General features: G+C 37.6%; 1 protein-coding gene across 1 annotated transcript in view; it reads left to right on the top strand.

Annotated features, from left to right (window-relative positions):
* LOC150089487 (transient receptor potential cation channel subfamily M member-like 2) overlaps positions 1-23,044 on the top strand; it is a 933,932-nt gene that overhangs the window by 858,898 nt on the left and 51,990 nt on the right. Inside the window, exon 29 of the mRNA XM_090390003.1 lies at positions 14,965-15,058. Within this exon, the coding sequence (XP_090246129.1) occupies positions 14,965-15,058 (94 nt within the window). The remainder of the gene's footprint in view (positions 1-14,964; positions 15,059-23,044) is intronic.

The following is a 23,044-nucleotide window of genomic DNA, read 5'->3' as shown; positions in this document are numbered from 1 at the left end:
ATAAAATAGTCGTAATAAAATACTTACGTATTTTATAATACGTAAGTCGTAATAAAATACTGCTAATGCTTTTGCTTCTATCGTAAGCAAACTTGACTTTTGTTTGATTTTCTATCCAAAGAGATGACAGCCATTCCATCTCTTCCAATTCTTTGTCTCTTAATCTAATGGATTTCAATTACACTTTGAGTTGTTCCCGCTATGAAAGTTGTTTTTATTTTCTCCGCATTCTTTGTAATTCTCGGCGTTGCCTCATTTAGGTCTGTAGCACATGCAATATCTCATGGTCTTTCATTTCTCTCAAAGCGTTTCACAATTTCATATTTTTTCTCTATTGACAGAAGCGGACTGGCCATAAGCCTTACGGGGGAAACCACGGTGGGCCGGAGGCCGGTGTGATTTTGGCCATAAACCGTAGTACACATAAACAAAGCTGCGCGCGTGTAGCAACTGAATAAATAACATCGTAAAGGCCGAGATACACTATTAATTAACACCTCGCATTTTACTAAAGCACATTTTTGGAGGTTACTACCATAAAACAATAAAAACAATTTCCAGTTGCGTTTCTGCTAGTGGAACCTGTTATAAACTGGTAGTAAACTCCATGTAATTGCATTTGCGATTATATCGATAGCTGGAATTGTGTTGGTTTTTACGTTATTATGGTGAAATGTGTTTCCCCTTCACTGATATAAAACACATAAATACATTTTCAGAATCTTCTTCATTCCTATCGTGTTGCGTTCAGTTGGGGTGATTCCGCGTTCGACTGCCATTTTTTGTAAACACAAAGGCGAATCGTGTATAAGCGAATTCGGTTCGTGTTATATAAGATAACGTTCCCCTATTTATAAATCGTGTATGATCGAATTCGTGTAATGCAAACACGTGTTATACGAGGACCGACTGTACATACAAATTAACACATGACACAGAAGCCTATGATAGATACAAGTTGATCTGTAACCAAGTTACGAAGGAGGTTAGGCAGGCGAAGGCAGATTAGGAGAAATCCTTGGCAAAGGATGCGAAGAAAAACAGCAAAGAGTTCTTTACTTATGTAAACTCTAGAAGGAAAGGCATGAATCAGATTGGTCCACTTGATATCGATGGGTCAACTGTTGATGATCCTGCTCAGGTAGCTAACAAACTAAATGAATATTTTGCATCGACATTCACACATGAGGAGTTATTTAGCGAGAGGAAAGCCAGAGGTGTATTCAACTCTAGCAGTAAGCTAGAGAATCTTGTAATAACTGAGAGTAAAGTGGAGGAGAAATTGTTGAAGATAAACACAAGAAAGGCATCCGGGAGTGGATGGGATCTATCCAGTTATATTAAAGGAGGCAGCAGAGGAAGTAAGCAAACCCTTAGCCATAATTATGAGAGCTTCCTTGGACTCAGGAGAGGTACCCACAAACTGGAGATGTGCAAATGTGACCCCAGTTCACAAAGGAGGATCAAAGGCTGACACAAGTAATTATAGACCTGTGAGTTTAACTTCTGTTCCAGTAAAATTAATGGAGGCACTAGTTAAAGAAGCACTGCAGGATCATTTAGACAAGACTTCAGTTATAGCTCGGACACAGCATGGTTTTGTTCAGAGGAAGTCTTGCCTGACCAATTTGATTGGATACTATGATGCAGTCACAAAGGAACTGGATGCAGGGAATAACTTTGATATTATATACTTGGGATCTTAGAAAGGCTTTTAATACTGTTGCACATGGAAGACTGCTGTACAAATTGGAGCAGTGTGACATTGGAGGCAAATTGCTGCTGTGGATAAAGGGGTGGCTGAGGGGGAGAAGACAGAGTGGTAATCAATGGACACTGCTCGTCGTGGACTAATGTTATTAGTGGAGTCCCTCAGGGCTCAGTGTTGTGTCTATTATTGTTTTCTGTATTCATAAATTTCTATATTAAGTTTGCAGACGATACAAATGTAGGCAGGGTTGTCAAGGACACTACTGACACTATGCTGCTGCAACAGGATCTGGAAAGGTTGAGCAGATGGGCTGAGAGGTGGCAAATGAAGTTTAACATTGACAAATGTAAAGTACTACGTGGGAAACAGCAACCCCAGAGCAACGTATCAACTGTGTGGTACTACACTGACAGTGGTAGAGAATGAAAGGGACCTGGGGGTGGTTGTGCAGGCAGATATGAAGTTCTCTGAGCAGTGCAGACGGGCTGCAAGAGTGGCTCATGGTGTATTTTCAATGATATATAGGAATTTTTCTAACAGGGATAAGGAGGTGATTATTCCCTTGTATAAGGCAATGGTCAGGCCACACCTAGAATATACAGGTCTGGAGGCCTCATTTCAAGGATGTAGAGCTGCTGGAACGAGTACAGAGAAGGGCAACAAGATTAGTGAATGGAACAAAGGGGTGCTCTTACGAAGAAAGGCTTAAGTTTTGCAAATTACAGTGTCTGGAGACTAGGCACCAGCGAGGTGATCTGATAGAGGTGTATAAAGCCTTGAATGGTTTGAGCATTCTCAATGCTGATGGGATTTTTCCTCTCGCTCAGAATAATCACCTGAGAGGGCATAAATTAAAATTGTGGAAAGACAGATGTAGGATAGACGTGCGGAAATTTGCCTTTATCCAGCGGGTAGTTGGTTGGTGGAACAGACTTCCATCCCTTGATGTGGAAGTTGATAGCCTATATAAATTTAAGGCTCAGCTGGACAGGTATTTCGAACGAACGGAGGGGTGAAGTGGAAGGGTTTTTTTTTTTTTTTTTTTTTTTTTTGGCTTATGCTGCATAAGCTTGCTTTCTTGCATCATATGCCTCTACTAATGCTAATGCTAAGAGCAGCACCCATTAATTACCAACCTCTGTCTTCTCCCACTCAACTATGCTTTTATCCATTGTAGAAACTTACCCTTAATACCATTCTGCTCCAACTCGTACAATAGTCTTCCATGCGCAACAGTGTCAAAATTTTTCCTGAAATCCAAATATATGATATCAAAATTTTTTTTGCATCCAGTTCCTTTGTAACCACATCATAATATCCTATCAAATTTGTCAGACAAGACTTTCCCTTAACAAACATGCTGTGTCTGAATTATTGCTGCTGTCTTGTCTAGATGATCCTGCAATGCATCTTTAACCAGTGACTCCATTATTTTACCCGGAGCAGAAGTTAAACTAACTGGTCTGTAATTACTCGTGTCACCCTTCGATCCCCCTTTGTGAATTGGGGATACATTTGCACATCTCCAGTCCATGGAGACCTCCCCTGAGTCCAAGGATGCTCTCATAATTATGGCTAAGGGATTGCTTAGTTGCTTTGCTGCCTCCTTTAATATAACTGGATAGATCCCATCCACCCCATGTGCCTTTCTTATGTTTAACTTCAACAATTTCTCCTCCACTTTGCTCTCAGTTATTACAAAATTATTAAGCACTCTACTACAATTTAATAACCTTATGCCATTTTCAAACCTTAATAACTCCTCATGTGTGAATGTAGATGCAAAATACTCATTCAGTTTGTTTGCTATCTGAGCAGGATCACCAACAGTCGAACCAACAATATCAAGTGGACCAATCAGATTCATCCCCTTCCTTTTAGAGTTTATACAAGTAAAGAAATCCTTGCTGTTTTTCTTGGCATCTTTTGCCAAACATTTCTCTTAATCTGCCTTTGCCTGTCTAACCTCCTTTGCGACCTGATTACAGACTAGCTTATATCTGCCATAGGCTTCTTAGTCACTTGATAATTTATATGCATCCCATGAATTTTTCTTCTCTGTCACGAGTCTCATTAGTTCGTTTGATAACTATTTAGGCCTAAACCTTGAACAATATTTCTTAATAGGTATGAAACTTTTAGTATTATTCATGATTAATTCCTTGAATGCGTCAAGGAATATCATGGGGAGCTGATTGGTACTCCTTACTTTTCCTCTACAAGCCTCTGAACCAATCATGCTTAGATTATGGTTCTAAGCATGATTGGATCAGAGTATATGACTCAGCTTGGAGAAGCGTATTAGAATGGCTAAACATCATCCAACACAGTGCTCTTAGGACAGCCCTGGGAGATTTTAGGACTTCTCCATTCCAAAGCCTTTACATTGAACCATACGATCTCTCATTACACCTTCAAAGAAAAATAGTGCTGCCTCACTATGCAGCCAATATCCAGAGTCTCCCATCACATCCTTCTTTTGAGTGCAGGCAGTTCCTGCTTTACGAGTTCTTTTTTTTTTTTTCAAGTACAGGTCGACCCTCACTAATCCGGTTCCACCGCTAATTCGGACATAATTTCCACAAACGTAGCATTGGTTACAGCAACAGCTGTCGGCGCGAACTTGTAAACACTGGCAAGCCATTCCCACTTGTTTTTCTGCATTTATTATTATTATAACCTGTTCACATTTAGCCCCAGCCATGGTTCCAATGCATAAAGGAAGTGCCTCTCGTGGTATAAAGTGCAAACACCACGCAAACATTGTCCTTAACAGATAAAGTTTGAACTTCTGAAAAAACTTGACAGCGACATGTCCTGTGAGAAGTTTAACTCTGCTTAATTGTAAATTCCAGCAATTTCTCTCAGTATTAGTATTAGTATTAGTAACGGCCGTATGGTGCAAGAAAGCCTATGGCTTATGCTGCACCAGCCAAAAAAAAAAAAAAAAAAAATCCGAACAAAACAATGATAAAAACAAAAATTAAATAAATAAATAAATAATAATAATTAATAAATAAATAAAAATAATAAAATGAAATAAAAAATAAATAAAAAGGAAATTAATCCTATCATCCTATGCGCGTCCCTTACCCGAAAGTACTATCCAGATGACCTTTGAATTTCCCCAAACTGTCGGCCTCTACCACCCATGAAGGCAACTTATTCCAGTAACTTATAACTCGCTGGCTAAAATAAAACTTCCTGCAGTCCAATCTAAACATTTCCCCCCGTAACTTGAATTTATGTCCCCTAGTTCTAGCATCATTTATAATCTTGAAAATTTTGTCCTCATTCATTTTACTGATGTCTCTCAGAGCCTTAAACACCTCAATCAAATCTCCTCTAAGGTGTCTAGTTTCCAAACTCTGCAACCCACATATTCGAAGTCTTTCTTCATAAGGACGCCCTTTTGCCGATCTCACCAGGCGAGTTACCCTTCTTTGCACCCTTTCAAGAAGCTCGATGTCTTTCTTTAGGTGCGGTCTCCATACTTGAACACAGTATTCCAAGTGTGGTCTAACATAAGCCTTATATAATGGGATTATCACATCCCTATCTCTACTTGCAAAAGTTCGATAGATCATCGATAGGACACCATGGGCCTTCCTTGCAACCTGTTTACAATGCTCAGAGAATTTCATGTCTGACCGTATCGTAACACCCAAGTCCCTTTCCTCCAGTACTGGGTTTAGTTGAACTCCACCAAGTGAATAAGTTATTTTGGGATTACTGTTTCCCAGGTGTAATACCTTACACTTTGTTGGATTAAAGCACAGCTGCCATTTTTCTGACCATTCTTGAAGTCTATCTAGGTCTCTCTGAAGAAGCTCAGCTTGACAGTGATCATTAACTACTCTACCAATTTTAACATCATCTGCAAATTTAGACATCACGCCCTCTATCCCTTCATCAATGTCGTTTATGAAAATTAAAAACAACAGTGGTCCTAATACTGATCCTTGGGGAACCCCACTTCTTACATCAACCCAATCTGAGGAATAGCCATTTATCACAACCCTCTGCCTCCTGCCCTGAAGCCATCCTTCCATCCATCTAAGGATTTTCCCAGTGATTCCAACCTGTTCCAGCTTATAAAGCAACCGCTTATGTGGGACTGAGTCAAAAGCTTTGCTGAAATCTAAATAAACAATGTCGAAATTATTCCCTAAATCCAGCTCGTGAGTGACCCTTTCAAAATAGCGAACCAGATTTGTTAAACATGATTTTCCCTTTACAAAGCCATGCTGAGTATCCTTGAGAATTTCAATTCGATCCAAATGATCCTGAATTCCACCCTTGATCATTGCCTCCATGATTTTCCCTACTACTGAAGTCAGACTGACAGGTCGATAATTTCCCACTTCACTTTTAGAGCCACCCTTATGTATGGGAGATACATTTGCACTTTTCCAATCCAAGGGAATCTCCCCAGAGTCTAGTGATGCTCGCATAATTAGCCTCAGTGGTTCAATGCACTCGCTTGCCGCCTCTCTTAAGATTATAGGGTATATTCCATCAACTCCAGGAGCCTTACTGGTCTGTAGGCTTGAAAGATTTTTCATTAAATAATCTTGCGAAATTTCAATATCATTAATTACATATTTTTTAACTTCGCTCCCACAATTTCCCATTGCCACAAAAGGCTTTTCATTTGTAAATATCGATGCAAAATAACTGTTGAGTTCATCTGCAACGGCAGCTGGTGTATTTATTACTATCCCCTTTCCCTTACGTAAAGGTCCGATCTGGTTTGTCCTGCTCTTCTTGGCATTTATATATGTGAAGAATTCTTTATCCCCCCTCTTTGCTCTGTTTGCTAGTGATTTCTCATAAACTGCCTCTCAGTACCTCTTATTTTAGTAATTTTCTTTTAGCCATTCCTTCTTTTAGATTTTTTTTTACAACACACTTGTACAAACTTGCGGAAAAACACAACACAATATGATGGATAATACAGTGTGCTAACGAACTTGTTTTCACTAAATCTCTCACAATACTGACAAACTTATTGCGACATTTGAGAGTTTATTTTATCACAATTAGTTTTATTGTGGTGCACGTGCAATAAACTAATCACAAATGACCTTCATATGTATGCCATAATAGCGTCACACATATGTGGCCGACACGGCTTCTCAAGAAATAAAGTAACTTCATGGGCCACGTCGGAAACATATATGCGACATAAAAAAAGTCTCTCTTTTTTTATATTTTAAGCGAAAAAATGACAACACCGACATTACAATATTTATTTTAGAATTACTATTAAATTATTTGCTAAATATTTTTTGGCCCTGGAGAATTTTTGTCTTAAACTAGTTTGGCAGTTAGTGTGTTAAAGGTAGTAGGTGGTTAGCTGTTGGGTAAACTGTAAGTGCTAAAATTACCACTGGTGATCCGGCACCCCCATAGGTCCCAACACTGCCGGATTAGTGATGATGGTTGACCTGTATCAACAAAATCAAAAATATGAACATTAATTGCAATAAATAAGTGCTAAACATTCATTAATATGGCATTTAAAACCACGCATGTAGCTATATAATACAGTACTACTGTGTGTGCATTTGTTCAGGCAAAGATAATGAGGGAGGTCCAACTCTTAAAGAAATTTGGAAAGAATTCCATATTTTAGAAGCAATCAAAATAACAAAACAAGAGTGGGACAAAATTACAGAGAAGAACATGAAATGTGTTTGGAATACACTTTGTCATCAATTTATTGATAACTTTGAAGGATTTCAAGAACGAGCAGAGATCATACCAAATGAAACAAAAGCAGTCGTAAATGTTGCTAACCAATTGCAGATTGAGGTTTCTACAACTGACGTCACTGATCTGCTTCAAGTAGTATGCAGTGGAGAGCTCACAAATGAAGACCTCATTGAATTAGCAAAATGTGACAGCTGAAACTCCTATTCGCTCCTTCACTCTCAAGGGGCTTGTTGAAGCTTTTCAACACAGAAAACGCAATAGAGATTTTCAAATCAAGATTCAAATTTCTAGTGCACTAGAAAAGTTGTTACAGATTTAAAAAATGCTTATGCATGCTATCGTGAAATTTTTATAAAGAAAACAAAAGACTGTCTTGGAAATAAATGACTCTTGAAGCATTTCCAAGGAAGACAACTCCTTGTGCTTCCAACAAACCAACAACGAGTGCCAAACCATCAATGAGTATGCATTTAGTCGATAATGATGAAGAATAAACATTCTTTAACATTTGTATGACATAAATAATTTCTTCTATTATTATATAATTTGCTTGATTTTAAAGATTGATTTTAGGGCTTTTAAAGATTTCATTTCTTTGGATAAATAAATCATCGTTTAAGCATAAACTATTGTTTTGTTGACCTTTACTTAACATTACTATGGTCACATTTCATTGTTGTAAATGTAACCCTTGTTTTTAACATTATATCTATGGGAAATAAATTCTTGCTTTATGAGCTTTCGCTTTACAAGCACATGTTAGTAACGAATTAACTCGTAAAGTCAGAAACTACCTGTATTTGTGTAATACCCATCACGATTCATTTTATGTTAATAAGCCAAATGAAAACTGACCTGTAGCACTCAGAATAAGAGAAATTCTTCAAACTTGGAATATTGATTTAAGTAAAATTTCTCAGGACACTATTCTTCCTGTTCTCCTCTGGTTTCATGCTTCTGCTTCTCATGATGACCTTTCACCAATGGGGTAAGAATATTTTATCTTCCTCCAATATCAGACAGTTGCATGCAGCTCATGCTTTTCTGAACTCCAATGCCTGTACAATATACACAGATGAATCGAAAACTAACAATGCCATAGGTGCTGTAGGTCTTCCTTCATTCACTGTTACCAACTGAATGAAGTATCTTTACTATATGCCATAATATACTTGACCAGCTAGCACTAGACCGGGGCTCACATCTGTGAGTATGGGCTTGGCACACCCAGTGTCCTGAGCTGGATATCATCATTCTTCCCTTTCTTGGTGATTCCCTTCTATTTTCTCTCTCTCTCTCTCTCTCTCTCTCTCTCTCTCTCTCTCTCTCTCTCTCTCTCTCTCTCTCTCTCTCAGGGTAACTCGGAAACTTATTTTAGCTGGTGCAGCTTAAGCCTCGGGCTTCCTTGCACTATATGGCTACTACTACTAATAATAATAATCTATACTGACTCTCTCAGTGCGGTTTTTGCTATAAAGAAAAGTTTTTCTTCCTCTCATCCAATACTAAAAACCATTCACTACCAGTTACTTTCCTGCTGCAAATCCAAACAGTCAGTAACATTTTGTTGGACCCTGGGACATTCCAGAATTCCAGGAAAATCTTGCCACTAAACAACCTATAGCTACACTCTCACAAAACTTCAGGTTCCTTATATGAATTATAAGCCTAATTCACAAGGGATGTTACCATAAGTTGGTCAAGGTCTAGCAAAGTAATACCACCAACAAACTTTACCAGATAAAATAAGATCCAAAGTTGTGGCTCTCTGGGTTCAGATAGAACAGACGAAAAGAAGTGGCATTGGCAAGACTGAGAATTGGGCACACTCATCTAACACATCTGTTTTTATTATTGGTAGAAAATCCATCCCACTGCACATCCTGTCATACTCAACTCGCTGTCTGTCACTTCCTTTACATTCAACCATCAGTTGATTGTAAAGGAAGTGACAGATAGCGACTTGACCGGTTGATTGTCCTTTAAATTCAACCATCCGGTCAGCACTTTTCAGTCATTCTCCATGTTGAACATTTCACATGATTTATCTCACTTCTTAAGAAATTACACAAATAAAGAAGAAGTTTTAGTCTATTTAAAACATATTGGAATGTACAAGAGCATATAATTAATGTATTTAACAATATGATACATGTAAATAAACTATGAACAGACACAATTTGGCCTCAGTAGCCTTTGTGTCATTAAACCCAATATCAACAACAGCAGCAGAATTTACAAGATCAACTTGAGAGATACTAATATAGTGACACCTAGTAGCAGAATTCTCTGTTATTAATAGTTTATGCTCAAGACTGCCAGTCTGGGAACTTTTGGATACACGCAAAAGGAATCGTATATGGATTCCTTGAGCTTGCTCTTCACCTTACAGGAGATTAAAATTCATTCTAAACCACTTATCTACTTATCTGTCAAATTTAAATACTGCCTCATAGAGAAACAGTACAACATTTGTTTTTGTTGAATACCAAACCACACTGTAAATAAAGGGAATGAATTAGCTAATACAGCAGTGAAATCAGCTACTAAATCAGAAACATATTTTACAGTTCCATATACAAATTACAAAAGAGCTATTCATTTGTACTGCCTTTCAAAATAAGTTTTTCGGAGAGAACAAAATTCCAGCAAAATGTACCAAATTAACCTCCCATAATTATACAATGGGTTTCAAGTCTCCAGAAGGTGTGAAAAGAGAAAGTAATGTTAGAATGGCTCAGAATAAGTCAGAATCATCATAACACCAAATGCAAGGTCTACATTTGGGGGAATAGAAACCCAAAATAAATAATACACTTCTTTTTCTCTGTGTGCCATTCCCTAACGGAGGTCGGAGACCACCGCAGCAAATGTCTCTCTCTGTCTTTGGTATCTCTGAACAGCTGCTCAATGTTCAGTCCTGTCCAGTTCTTAATGTTATCAAGCCACGATGTACATCTTCTCCCAGGCTTTCTTCTTTCTTCCATTCTCCCCTCAATAATTAGCCTTGGAATTGCGTATTTGTTGTTCCTCATCAGGTGTCCAAGATATGCCATTTTTCTTTTCTTTATGTCCTTCAGTAATTAATAATACACTTGGTGGGGTTGAATTAAAAATAGTAGAGGAAGAAAGGGATCTGGGAGTTTTGATATGGGCAGATACGAAGTTTTCTGACTGGTGTAAATAGGCAGCCAGGAAAGCCCATGGTGTCCACAATTAATGATTTATCAAAGGTTATCCGTAGAAATAGGGAGGCCATAATCCCTCTGTATGAAGCAGTTGTAAGACCGTATTTAAATACGCTATCCAAATATGAAGACCTAATCTGGAAAAGACATTCAAAGGGGTCCAAGACGGTCAACTCACATAGTGAGATCTGCAAAAGGGTAACCTGAGGAAAGACTCCGATTATATGGGCTGCAGAGCTTGGCAACCAGGCACCTCAGAGAAGGACCTGATTGAGGTTTATAAGGCTCTGAGAAAGATTAATAAAATGAATGAAGGTGGAATTTTCACTGTTATAAGGAATTCCAGAAAAAGAGGCTATAAATTCAAATTACAGGGGAAGAGGTTTAGAGCAGATTTTAGGACGTTTGCTTTTACTGGAACAAGTTTCCTTCGCAGTTATTTCAAGACAACAGCTTGAAGAAATTCAGAGGTCTACTGGATTCATGAGAGGGAGGTGCATAATTTGTTGGGTTTTTCTTTGCTGGTACACCAAAAGCCTGTGGCTTCCATGCACTATTTGGCTAATACTAATACTAACACACCCGTGTATTAAAAGCAGAAGACCCTTCTCCTGTACCTCCTACAGTATAGTAGGAGGTACAGGAGAAGGGTAAAGGAGGTACCTCTCACTCAAGACATGCAATGAATGAATGCCCAATTCTGCAAAAAATTCTTTCCAATTTTTGCTTTAATCCAAAAATTGGAAAGAATTTTTTGCAGTTTCCTACATTAGAAATCAGTTAGGAAATCACCTTATTTCTCTACTCTGACATTGTAGAAGAATAAGAGAAATTTACCTCGAAATGATATGTAGAACACTTCCGTATGATACTCTCCAGAATGAAAATGAATAAAAGATTAATACAAAATGATTACAGTAAAAAATCAATTGAATACAATTTAAAAAAATAATTAATTAAAAAATCAATTAAAGTTAAACTTAAATTTTGCAAAACGGTTTCCCTTCCTTAAAATTTACATTTAACAATTTATGTTTTGCAAAAGTTACGTTTAACTTTAATTGATTTTTTAATTAATATTTTTAAAATTGTTTTTTGAATTTTAGTTAATTTTTGAATTATGTTCAATTGATTTTTTACTGTAATCATTTTGTGTTAATCTTTTATTCATTTTAATTTCTGGAAGTGGAAGTGTTCTACATATCATATTGAGGTAAATTTCTCTTATTCTTCTACAAATATTGATATTATCATTGAACATATTGAGCACTATAGCTCTGTTTAATACTATCTACTCTGACATTGTACCCAAATATTCAATGGAGTAGTCATGAGAATCTATTAAACAGTGATTAAACTACCCAGTACCTACACTCAAGAAACTTTTAATCTAATGAAGGTAGATAAAATTAATAGCCTGTAAACGGTCAAATTTTTGTAGGCTATTAATCTGTATCATGTGTTTTAACTGCAATCTCCAGCCTTCTATCTATAAATATATTTGTTTTTCCAGTTTACACATACCACCATATGCACGGCATCAGAACTAACTCATCTTAAAAAAAAAAAAAAAACCACTTGTGCAGTATTTTAAACATAGATTGGCACATTATGATCTTAGCAGTTGATGCTCCACCCAAATCAATCCTAGTCAAGAGGTTCTCTTGAAAGATTTTGAAGAGCTGGTTTTTTAACCACCATGATCTCTGCATTTTAGGGACCGATTTGGACATCACTCAACCATATGGAGGCCCCAAAACACATCATAAAGTTAGATGCAAATTGAAAAATTGATAGTAAAGAACAACTTCACTGTTTTTAACGACTACACATGCACACACACATACATACTCTTTCATCTCATATCAATTAGCAGCTGTGCAGAAGACTATCGGTCTCTGCTTCAATACCGTACCCAAAGATTCAATTGACTGGACATGAGAATCTATTGAACAGTGATCATTTTGATAATTTTGAAGATTGTGAAGAAAACCTCATGCCAAGCCAGCAGACACCTCAGCTGGATGAAGACTAGGTGGCCTTCAGGACATTGGCAAAGCTAGATCACAACACTATTAAACAAGGACCAGTAGAAGTAGCAGTCACATATGTCACAGATAACATTCTTCAAGCGGTGGAAGGGAATGCTAGCAAGCCAAAAGAGAAAGAAATAAAGCCTGGAATCCCTTTTGCAAATCTCCAACAGTGGACAGTCTAATCAAATTCAAGAGGGCCAAGGCCAGAAAAATACAGAAAATGATCAAAAAAAAAAAAAAAAAAGAAAGAAAAAAGCAACCTTGCAAAATTCACATCCACTATAACCACTGCTACACCAGCAGGATTGGTTTGGAACAAGATCAGAAAGATGACAAACAATTCCCAAGCACATACTAAATTGGAAGGGAGTTAGTCAGAAATACACAAGACACTGTCAAAGTACTGTGTTTGGTGAAAATTTTGCCAATATATCTCATAATAGTTCATATCTGGCTGCTTTCAAAACTTAAAAAGGTGAAGTAGAAAAAAACTAACCCAAAGTTTTGCACAAACACTGTGAACAATACAACTTACTGTTCACAGTATTAGAACTCAAAATATCACTTCAGAAACTTTTCCGGTAAAAGTTTGACTATATTTAGGAAGGTAAAAAAAAAAATTCAGATTTTCAATCGTTTTGACTAAAGTTAACATGGAAATAATATTTTCAAGGGTCATCTTTCAGTTGACCCACCACCATTGCCAATTTAACATTGATAAATGCAAGAGTAGCAGCAATCTGAGAATAACAGTTTAGTTAGATGGTACCACAATCAAAGTAGTGGAGAATTAAAAACACCTAGGGATAATTGTACAGTCCAATATGAAGTTTCCTGTGCAGTTTAGAACAGTTCATGGAGTTCTCTCAGTAATATATACAGTAGTTTTTCCAGCAGGGACAAACAAGTTATTATTCTGTTGTTTAAGGCAATTGTTTGGTTGCACCTTGAGCAATGCACTCTGTTTAAAAAAAGAATGTAGATCTTTTGGACTGGGTGCAGAGAATATACACAAGATTAATCATGGGCAATCTTACCATGAAATAATTAAGGTGCAATTTTAAGTTCTGTAAATTGCAATATCTAAGAACCAGGCTCCTCTGAGGAGACCTAATTGAATTGTTTAAGGCTTTTAATGGGTTGAATAGATTAAATGCTGGTGGCATCCTTATTCTTTCTCAGATAGCATACACAAGCGGACACAACTTAAAAAGGATAATTGATTGTTGGACCAAACTTCCACCTGGAGTTGTGGTAACAGGTAATTTAAATAAATTTAAAGAATTGGACAGATTTTAGAAGGGTAGGCAAAAATGAAGTGGATAATGTTGGGGTTTTTTTTTTTTTTTTTTTGTTTGATGATATGGAAGCTAGCTTCCTTGCATTATTTTTTTTTTTTTATTTTGTATATTACTTGTAGTAATTTCCATTTCTAGTAAGTTTCTTTTGACCTGAAAATCCTTATTTATGATGCTGTAAATTTCAGTGACCTTTTGTGTTTAAAATTACCGTTAAAAACAAACAAGTATGATTGCAGAATGAACAAAGTGAATCTGTCCAAATAAATCTATTAAAACCATACATTGTATACTGAAATATTTGTGCACAGCATAACATGCTAAATTTTGCATATAGCAAATTGTTGCAACAATTATGAATAAAAATTTAAATGTTTTAGTTTAAATATGCTGCAACATTTAAAAATGATTACAGGAATTATATTAAAAGTTGCATGGTGGGATTTCATTATTAAACTTTCAGATTATTATAGCTTCATTTTTAAATTGCATGTTTTTTTTTTTTTTTTTTTTTTTTTTTTGGTAGTTGTTGGCGTATCAGCTTCTGTGGCCATAATGTACCTCCCAAGGTTTTTGCAGTACTTTGATCCAAGCCTGAGGCGAGAATTGAACCCGCGATCTTTGGGTTGCCAGGCAGGCACTTTACCCACCTGGCTAGCCCGGTTGGCAAATTGCATGTGTTGTCCATCTTTTATTGTAGGGACACTGTATCATCTTGTCGATTCATTTACTGATAATGATGTTAAGAAAACACTGACTCGAAGAAACTGCTTTATTTATTTATTCTTTACATAAAGCAATCACATTGAAATAGAATGGATATCAACAAACAAGACAGGTCAATATACATACATACATATCGTGCTATATTGTGTAGGTCTTTTTGAGCATTGTAATTCATAACAGTTCTCATGATGGCCCATTATATCTTTAAGGATATTTGTGTTTGTATGTGGGCGTGTGTGTGTGTGTATATATATATATACGAACTAACTGACCTTTTATATTGGTAGGTGGCAAAAATCCCGAGAAGCCCTTCATGCTACAAAAGGCTTAGAGTTTGTTGTTGTCCGGATGGAAAGAAGAGACCAGTTATCTTTACCTGGGGTACTGCATTTTTAACATAAATTCTCTCTCTCTCTCTCTCTCTCTCTCTCTCTCTCTCTCTCTCTCCAAAGAATATTACTATTCAAGTGAAAAAATTGTTATATTAATATTATTGTACAGTAATCCTGTTCTAAAAGACAAGTTTAATGCAACTAAGCTGTTTATCTCTCTCTCTCTAAAAGGTCATTTTTATAATGGATATTTCTACACTTTCATCATTATAACAATCAGTTTTGAACGCCTTTGTGATTTTCTAAAACACATTTCTGGAGGTCACTACCGAAAAAACAGTAAAAAACAATTTGCACTTTCCGGTTTACTGGGCTTTTCTTTTCTGTTAGCACAACCTATCATAAACCCCAGGGGCTCACATCTGGTGAGTATAGGCTTGCCACACCCAGGGTCCTGAGCTGGATATCATCATTATTCTCTTTCTTGATGAATCCCCTCTACTTCTGACTCTTGTTCTCTCTCTCTCTCTCTCTCTCTCTCTCTCTCTCTCTCTCTCTCTCTCTCTCTCTCTCTCTCAGGGCAATTCAGAAATTTTGTTTGGCTGGTGCAGCATAAGCATCAGGCTTCCTTTGCATCATATGGCTAATGATAATAATAATAATAAATGGGTAGTAAACTATCTTATTGCATTTGGATAATATCAATAACTGCAATTGTGTGGGTTTTTACGTTATTATGGTGAAACGTGTTCCCGTTCACTGAAATCTTCAATCATAAAAAAAACAAATTTTCAGAAACTTCTCTTCATTTCTATTTACATATTACAATGATGAAGGGAAAGTGACCAACGGAAAGTGAAAATGTTGGTAGTGCCAGAAAATGAAATAAATTTGATTTAGAAATGAAGATGAATAATTAAGTAGTACAAAGCAGGACATAGTTAGCATTAGTAGAGGCATACAATACAAGAAAACAAGCTTATGCAGCATCAGCCAAAAAAAAAAAAAAAACCCATTTCGCCCTTCCATTGGTTCAAAATACTGTCTGGCTCAGCCTTAAATTTATTTAGACTATCAATTTCCACACCAAAAGATATTAGTCTGTTCCACAATCAACTACCCGCTGGCTAAAGGCAAATTTCCACACATCTATTCTACAACTGTCTTTCTTCAATTTGAATCTGTGTCCCCTTCAGGTTCTTAATCAGAGCAAGAGAAAGAATCCCATCAGCATTCAGCTTACTCAACCCATTCAAGGCTTTATACACCTCAATCAGATCACCTCACAGGTGCCTATTCTCCAGGTGCTGCAATTTGCAGAACTTAAGCCTTTCTTGTTAAGAGCACCCCCTTTGTTACCCTCAACAATCTTGTTGCCCTTCTTTGTACTTGTTCTAGCATCACTACATCCTTCCTAAAATGAGGCCTCCAGACCTGTACACAGTATTCTAGGTGTGGCCTGACCATTGCCTTGTATAGTGGGATAATCACTATACAAATTCCTATATATCATTGACAAGACTCCATGACCTGCCCTGGCAGCCTCTCTGCATTGCTCAGTGAACTTCATATTTGACTGCACAATTACCCCCAGGTCTTTTTCACTTTCCACTTCCCTGAGTGTAGTGCCACACAATTATCTAGTACCACTAGTTTGTCATCTATTGCAAGAGAATTAGGTCTCACTGCTTCAACAGTGAATACTATTTTAAAGGACAGTGTGCATATAAAAGAACATGTCAAAGGATTAACGCACTTAAGATCAACAGTGATCACAAAACAGCGTTCAGGTGCTATATCAAAGATGGAACAGTTGTTAATAATATGGATGGAAAATCAGATTCAGAGGCAAGTGTCCCTGAGTCTAATGACCATTCAAGCAAAAGCAATAAGTATTTATAAAGATATTAAGGATAAGTACAACAAACCCCAACCCAAGTTTGTTGCAAGCAATCGGTGCCTTAATAGGTTCAAGCATCGCACTGGTTCCCATAATATTAAAGTATGCAGTGAAGTCACCAGTGCTGATTCTGCAGCTGCAGAGAAATTGTGATGTGTTGGAAAAATATTATTGATGAAGGCGGCAACATTCAATGCAACAAATTTTTAATGTTGACGAGGCTGATCTGCATTGAGAAAAAATGCCAGATCGAACATAAATTGCCAAAGAGGAAAAGACAATGCCAGGTTTCAAGGGTTCAAAAGATAGGGCCACGCTCTTGTTTGGTGCTAATGCAGCGGGAGATTACAGATTAATACCACTGCTGGTGTATTAATCTGTAAATGCACGAGGTGTATTAATCCGAGGTGCATTTCCGGGCATCAATAAAGCCACCCTACCCGTGCATTTCCAATCGAACCACGGATAACAATCTCTCTCTTTGAGGATTGGTTTAAATGCTGCTTCATTCCTGAAGTTGAAAAATATTGTAAACAAAACACAACAACATTCCTTTCACGATTTTGCTTCTATTATATAATGCTCTTGGACATCCTACACATCTAGATAGTTTCAATTTGAACAGGAAAGTTATATTATGGCGATAGAAATATAACTCTCACATTCGAATTGAAATCATCTAGATGTGTAGGATGTCCACGAGCATTATCTAATAGAAGAAAATCATGAAAGGAACATCGTTGTCTTTACAATATTTTTCAACCTCGTGAATGAAGCAGCATTTAAACCAATTCTCAAAGAGAGATATTGTTATATGCATGGGTAGGATGACTTTATTGATGCCCTTGAATGCACAAGGATTTCCAGAATGGTACACAAGAATTGGTTTTAATCTGTAATCTCCTGCTGCATTAGCCTCAAGCAAGAGCATGGCCCTATCTTTTGAAGCCTTGAAACCTGGCATTGTCTTTTCCTCTTTGGCAATGTATGTTCAATCCGGCATTTTTTTCCGATACAGAGCAGTCTCGTCAACGTTAAAAATTTGCTGCGTTAAATAGCCGCCTTCATCAATAATTTTTTCCAACACATCACAATTCCTCTGCTGCAGTTTGCAGGGTTGTTAATGACAGTAATGGCAGTGTGCTACTGCAACAGGATCTAGAAAATTTGGGCAGGGGCAGAGAAGTGGCAACTGAAGTTTAACGTTGACAAATGCAAAATACTGCATATGGATAGAAGTAACCTCAGAGGAACGTACCAACTGTGTGGTACAACACTTAGGGTGGTAGAAAATGAAAAAGACCTGGGAGTAATTGTGCAGTCAGATATGAAGTTTTCTGAGCAATTCAGACAGGCTGAAAGAGCAGTCCATGGAATTTTGTCAATGATATACAGGAATTTTGCTAGCAGAGAAAAGGAGGTGATTGTCCCTTTGTATAAGGCAATGGTCAGGCCACGCCTTGAGTACTGCATACAGGTCTGGATGCCTCATTTTAGGAAGGATGTAGATTTGCTTGAGCATGTACAGAGAAGGACAAGATTGGTGAGGGGACCGAAGGGGTCCTTTTACCAAGAGAGGCTTAAGTTCTGCAAATTGCAGTGCCTGGAGACTGGGCTCCTGCAAGGTGATCAGATTGAGGTGTGTAAGGCCTTGAATGGATTGAACATGCTGAATTCTGATGAGATTCTTCCGCTTGCTCAGATTATGAACCTAAGGTTGGCATAAATTCAAATTGAGGAAAGTCGGTTGTATAACAGATGTACAGAAATTTGCCTTTAGCCAGTGGGTGGTTAATTGCTAGAACAAACTTCCCTCTGTCGTTGTGAAAGTTAATAGCTTAAATAAATTCAAGGAGGAACTGGACAAATGTTTAGAGGGAATGGTTGTGTGAATTTTTTTTTTGACTGATGCTACATAAGCTCCTACATTTGCTTTCTTGCATCACATGCCTCTATTACTATTACGTTGGGGAAACTGACAGAAGACTGAATAATCAGGTCTCGGAACACGAGAAAGCCATCTGTTCAGAGGACATGGATCACTCAGCAATTGCTGAGCACGTCTGGTCCACTCAGCATGACGTTGAATTATTGACTGATCTCACTACTACCGTCGCCGTTTCTGGTTGGAATTGCTTCACATCTCACGTTGTAGCAGTTCCTTTAACTGGAACAGAGGATTTTGTATCAACCCCATAACTGAGGCAACCATCCTTCTAGCTGACAAACGTTGATGCTCAGAGCATTTCCAAGTATTTCAGCTACAAGGACTTCCATCTTTTGTTGTGGAAGTTGATAGCCTAATTAAATTTAAGGCTGAGCTGGACAGGCATTTGGAACAAATAGAGGGGTGAAATGGGAGGGTAATTTTTTTTTTTTTTTTTGCTGATGCTACATAAGCTTGCTTTCTTGCATCATATGCCTCTACTAATGCTACAACCGCAAGCTCCACTTCAACCAGCTGGTTGTTGCAAGCACCTGTGGCACGCAATTTTCACCATGTATGACCACCTTGGCACACACGTGATATTCTGTATTTTTGAAATAAATGATCACAAATGAAAAAGTGCATCCCCTGTTCAAAAACTTTTGTGTTTATTGCTCTTGTTTTTGTTCCTAACCTAGTTTATTAAACATAATTTTAACTACCACCTGTTTGTTTAATCTGTTTTTTTCCCAGCGGTGCAACATTGTTACTTTAAAAATGTGTTCCTGCACCGGCTCTGGTAGAGTTTATCTGAACTTGATGCTCTGCCCTGCCTTTCCATTAGAATCCCACCTTAGGATGACACAAGCGATAAAGTTAGGTTTACCTTGTGATCCTTCCCCTTGGAGGATTCAATGGCTAGCTTGATGGAACGAATCTTTCATTGATCCCGCTCTGTCATACAAGTCAACTGTATCCAAACCCAGGAGGTTGAGGGTTATCAGTATTGGGGTATCAATATTAATTTACTTAGTGATCGTGTCATTTGGAGGTTTGGGGCTTGCATGAAGGGGCGATTTTGTACAGGAACAGTATTATACTACCCCAGGAGGGAATGTGTTAATGATAGTAAGGTTTGGTTTGGGTATGGTCCCACCCTGCCCTATAGGGTGGGAATTTTGATTTCCAAAACCAAAATAACTTCAAAAAAGCACATGAAATCAAAGCAAGTGCATTCAACATAACACCAAACTGACATAAAGCACTGGGAAAACAAAGACGAGAGCAGGAGTGTTATAAAAGATCTAATAAATTATGATTAACTATATAAAATTTGTGTTGTGCATTTCATCTTCTAATACAATAAATTATGACGAATATAACACAACTGTACATATACAGAGATATACAGAGCGTGACAGTAAATCAGTGTCTTATAATGGAGAACCTCAACTTTTCAGGAATTGACTGGAACTTGTGGGTTGGTAACTTACACATTTGCAAGACTAGTGAATTTACTGGGTGATTGTTTCTTCACCAGCATGTTAGGTCACAAAAGAAAGCAAAACTCTTGACCTAATTACCAGTAGCAACCCTTCATGCATTAAGAATTTGCAAGTAAAAGACCCTCTCTGGGTGGCAGTGATCAGTGTGCTTATGTGGGATTTACTTAAGACATAACTCAAGGGTAAAGGGAAGGGCTTTTGCTTTCATAAAGGCAGCTACAATGGTCTCAGGTTTTTAAACTCTCTAAAGGATAATTGATAAAATAGCCAACAGCAAATTCTGAATGGGAAGAATTTCAGAGATACAACTGAAAAGCTACTAGGCTTTCAATAAAAAGGATCAAACCTAAGTGGATGTTAGATGAACTGATCAGACTAGTGGCAGAGAATAAAAATGCACATTAATTATACAAGAGATACAGATGCCTACAGTAGATATAAACTAGTCTGCAATCAAGTCACAAAGAAGGTTGTGGCATGTTAAGGCAGATCATAAGAAGTCTCTGAGAAAGAATGCAAAGAGTTCGTTAATGATGTAAGAAGGAAGAGGATGAATCACATTGTTCCTCTAGATATGCTTGGTTTAATTATTGATAATCCTCCTTAGGTTGCTGACACTGAATAGGTATATGGGAAGCATGGCAAATTTCTAATAGGCAGCTCAATAATATTGTGATAACTTAGAGGAAAATGGAAGAGATGGTGAAGCTAAATTTAAAGAAGGAAAGGGATCCCAATTAGAGGGTAATTAGAATCTACCCAATTATATTAAAGGACGCAGCATAAGAGGTAAGCAAACCTTTAGCCATTATTATGACATTACCCTTGGATTCAGGGGAGGTCACTGTGGACTAGAAATGTGCAAATGTATCTTCAATTAACGATAAGTGACAGGAATAATTACAAACCTGTTAGCTTGACTCCTTTTCCAGGAAAAATAATGGAGTCACTGGTTAAAGAAATAATGCAAGACCAGCAACAGAGGAATGCAGTTATACTGTAGTTCACAGCATGGATTTGTTAAGGTGAAAACCTGTGTGACCAATCTAGCTGGATACTATGACACAGTAAGAAAGCAAGCATATGAAAAATTAATTTTGACATCATACACTTAGATTTCAGAAAAGCTTTTGATACTGTTGAACATAAAAGAATGCTATACAAATTGGAGCAGAGTGGTATTAAGGACAAGTTTCTGTTATGGATAAAGGGTGACTGCATAGGAGAAGGCAGTGTGGTTATCAACAGTTACTGCTCTTGTACTAAAATTACTATCAGAGTTTCCTAGAGTTCTGTGATCAGCCACTGTTTTCTGTATTTCTTAATGATACTAATGATAGCATATTAGCTTTAATGTCTAAGTTTGCAGATGATACAAAGGTTGACAGGATGATTAATGACAGTAATTAGGATAAGCTACTGCAACAGGATCTAGACAAATCAGATAGATGGGCTGAGAGGCGGTAATTGAAGGTTAGTATAGAAAAATCCAAGGCAATTCATGTTGGGAACAGTAATGCCAGAATAATGTACCAACTGTGTGGCGCTACACTCTGTAGTGGAGAATGAAAAAGACCCGGAGGTAATTGTGCAGCCAGATCAATTAACTATTCACTTTTAAGTTGTCTCTGGGCAATGCCAAGAGACTCCCAGAAAGAGCATGGTGTTTTGTCAGTGATGTACAGCCACTCCCCGGTTAATATAAGGGTTCCATTCCGCAGAACTCTACGTAAGTCGGATTTTACGTAAGTCGAAATTTCTCCCCATGCTTGTGCAGCACTCACAACTGTGTTCACTGAATTGATTGAATCAAAAAAGAAATGTTCAACAAACATGTAAATAGAATTATTTATTGTATTTATTCAATTTTTTATCTCATGTGCAGGAAAATTTACAAAAGCATGCAATTTAAAAAATTTAAAAATTATAAAATTACAAAAAAAGAGAGGAGACAGGCATAACGTCAGTAAGTTTTACCTCTCGAGCATCATTGCCAGAATCGACGTTTTCAGCTGATAAGTACGCCGCTTCAGAGGTTGAGGGCTGTGGAGATTTTGAAGGGGTCAGCCTCTCAACCTTACAAAAGAATATATTAATGGATGACTGGATGGTGGCTTTTTTCTTTTCATTGTAGATTTCTTTGTAGCAAGCAAGCATATCATTCACCCCTCTGTTAACTTTTAAGAATCATTCGCTGTCAGGATCCATCTTCTCAAAGCATCTCGGCTCCTCATTTGGTTCATCTTGAGCTTTGACAGCATTTTCTTCTTTCACTATCACTGCCTGCAAATCAGTAAGTTCTTCTTTAGAAAATTCCTTCTCTTCTTCTTCTGTTAACTCTTCCACATCTTTGGCAACAACCTCCAACTGAAGTAGCTCTGCAAACGGCGCCTCCATGGCCGGGTGGGCAGGAGTAGTGCATAGCACACGCTTCTTGATTAGACTGGGGTTCGAGCCTGTTATGTTGTTATGTTGTTATTTGGTTTTTTAGGAGCATTAGCAACTAAGGCCATATTGCTCCGGGATATGCAGTGGTCCTTCCCTGACCTTTCCGCATCTTCCGTTCGAGCCTGTGACCACCAAATATGGAGGAGGCGGAAAGGTCAGGGAGTGACCACTGCATATCCCCGGAACAATATGGCCTTAGTTGCTAATGCTCCTAAAAAACAAACAACAAACAAACAAACAGTTCTGCAACCTTTA

Source organism: Mastigoproctus giganteus, chromosome 2 (genome assembly GCF_048544385.1).
Source record: "Mastigoproctus giganteus isolate SK-2022 chromosome 2, ASM4854438v1, whole genome shotgun sequence".
In the NCBI taxonomy this organism is placed as follows: domain Eukaryota; kingdom Metazoa; phylum Arthropoda; class Arachnida; order Uropygi; family Thelyphonidae; genus Mastigoproctus; species Mastigoproctus giganteus.
Note: the sequence above shows the minus strand (reverse complement) of the source record. Positions and strands in the feature narration are given on the sequence as shown.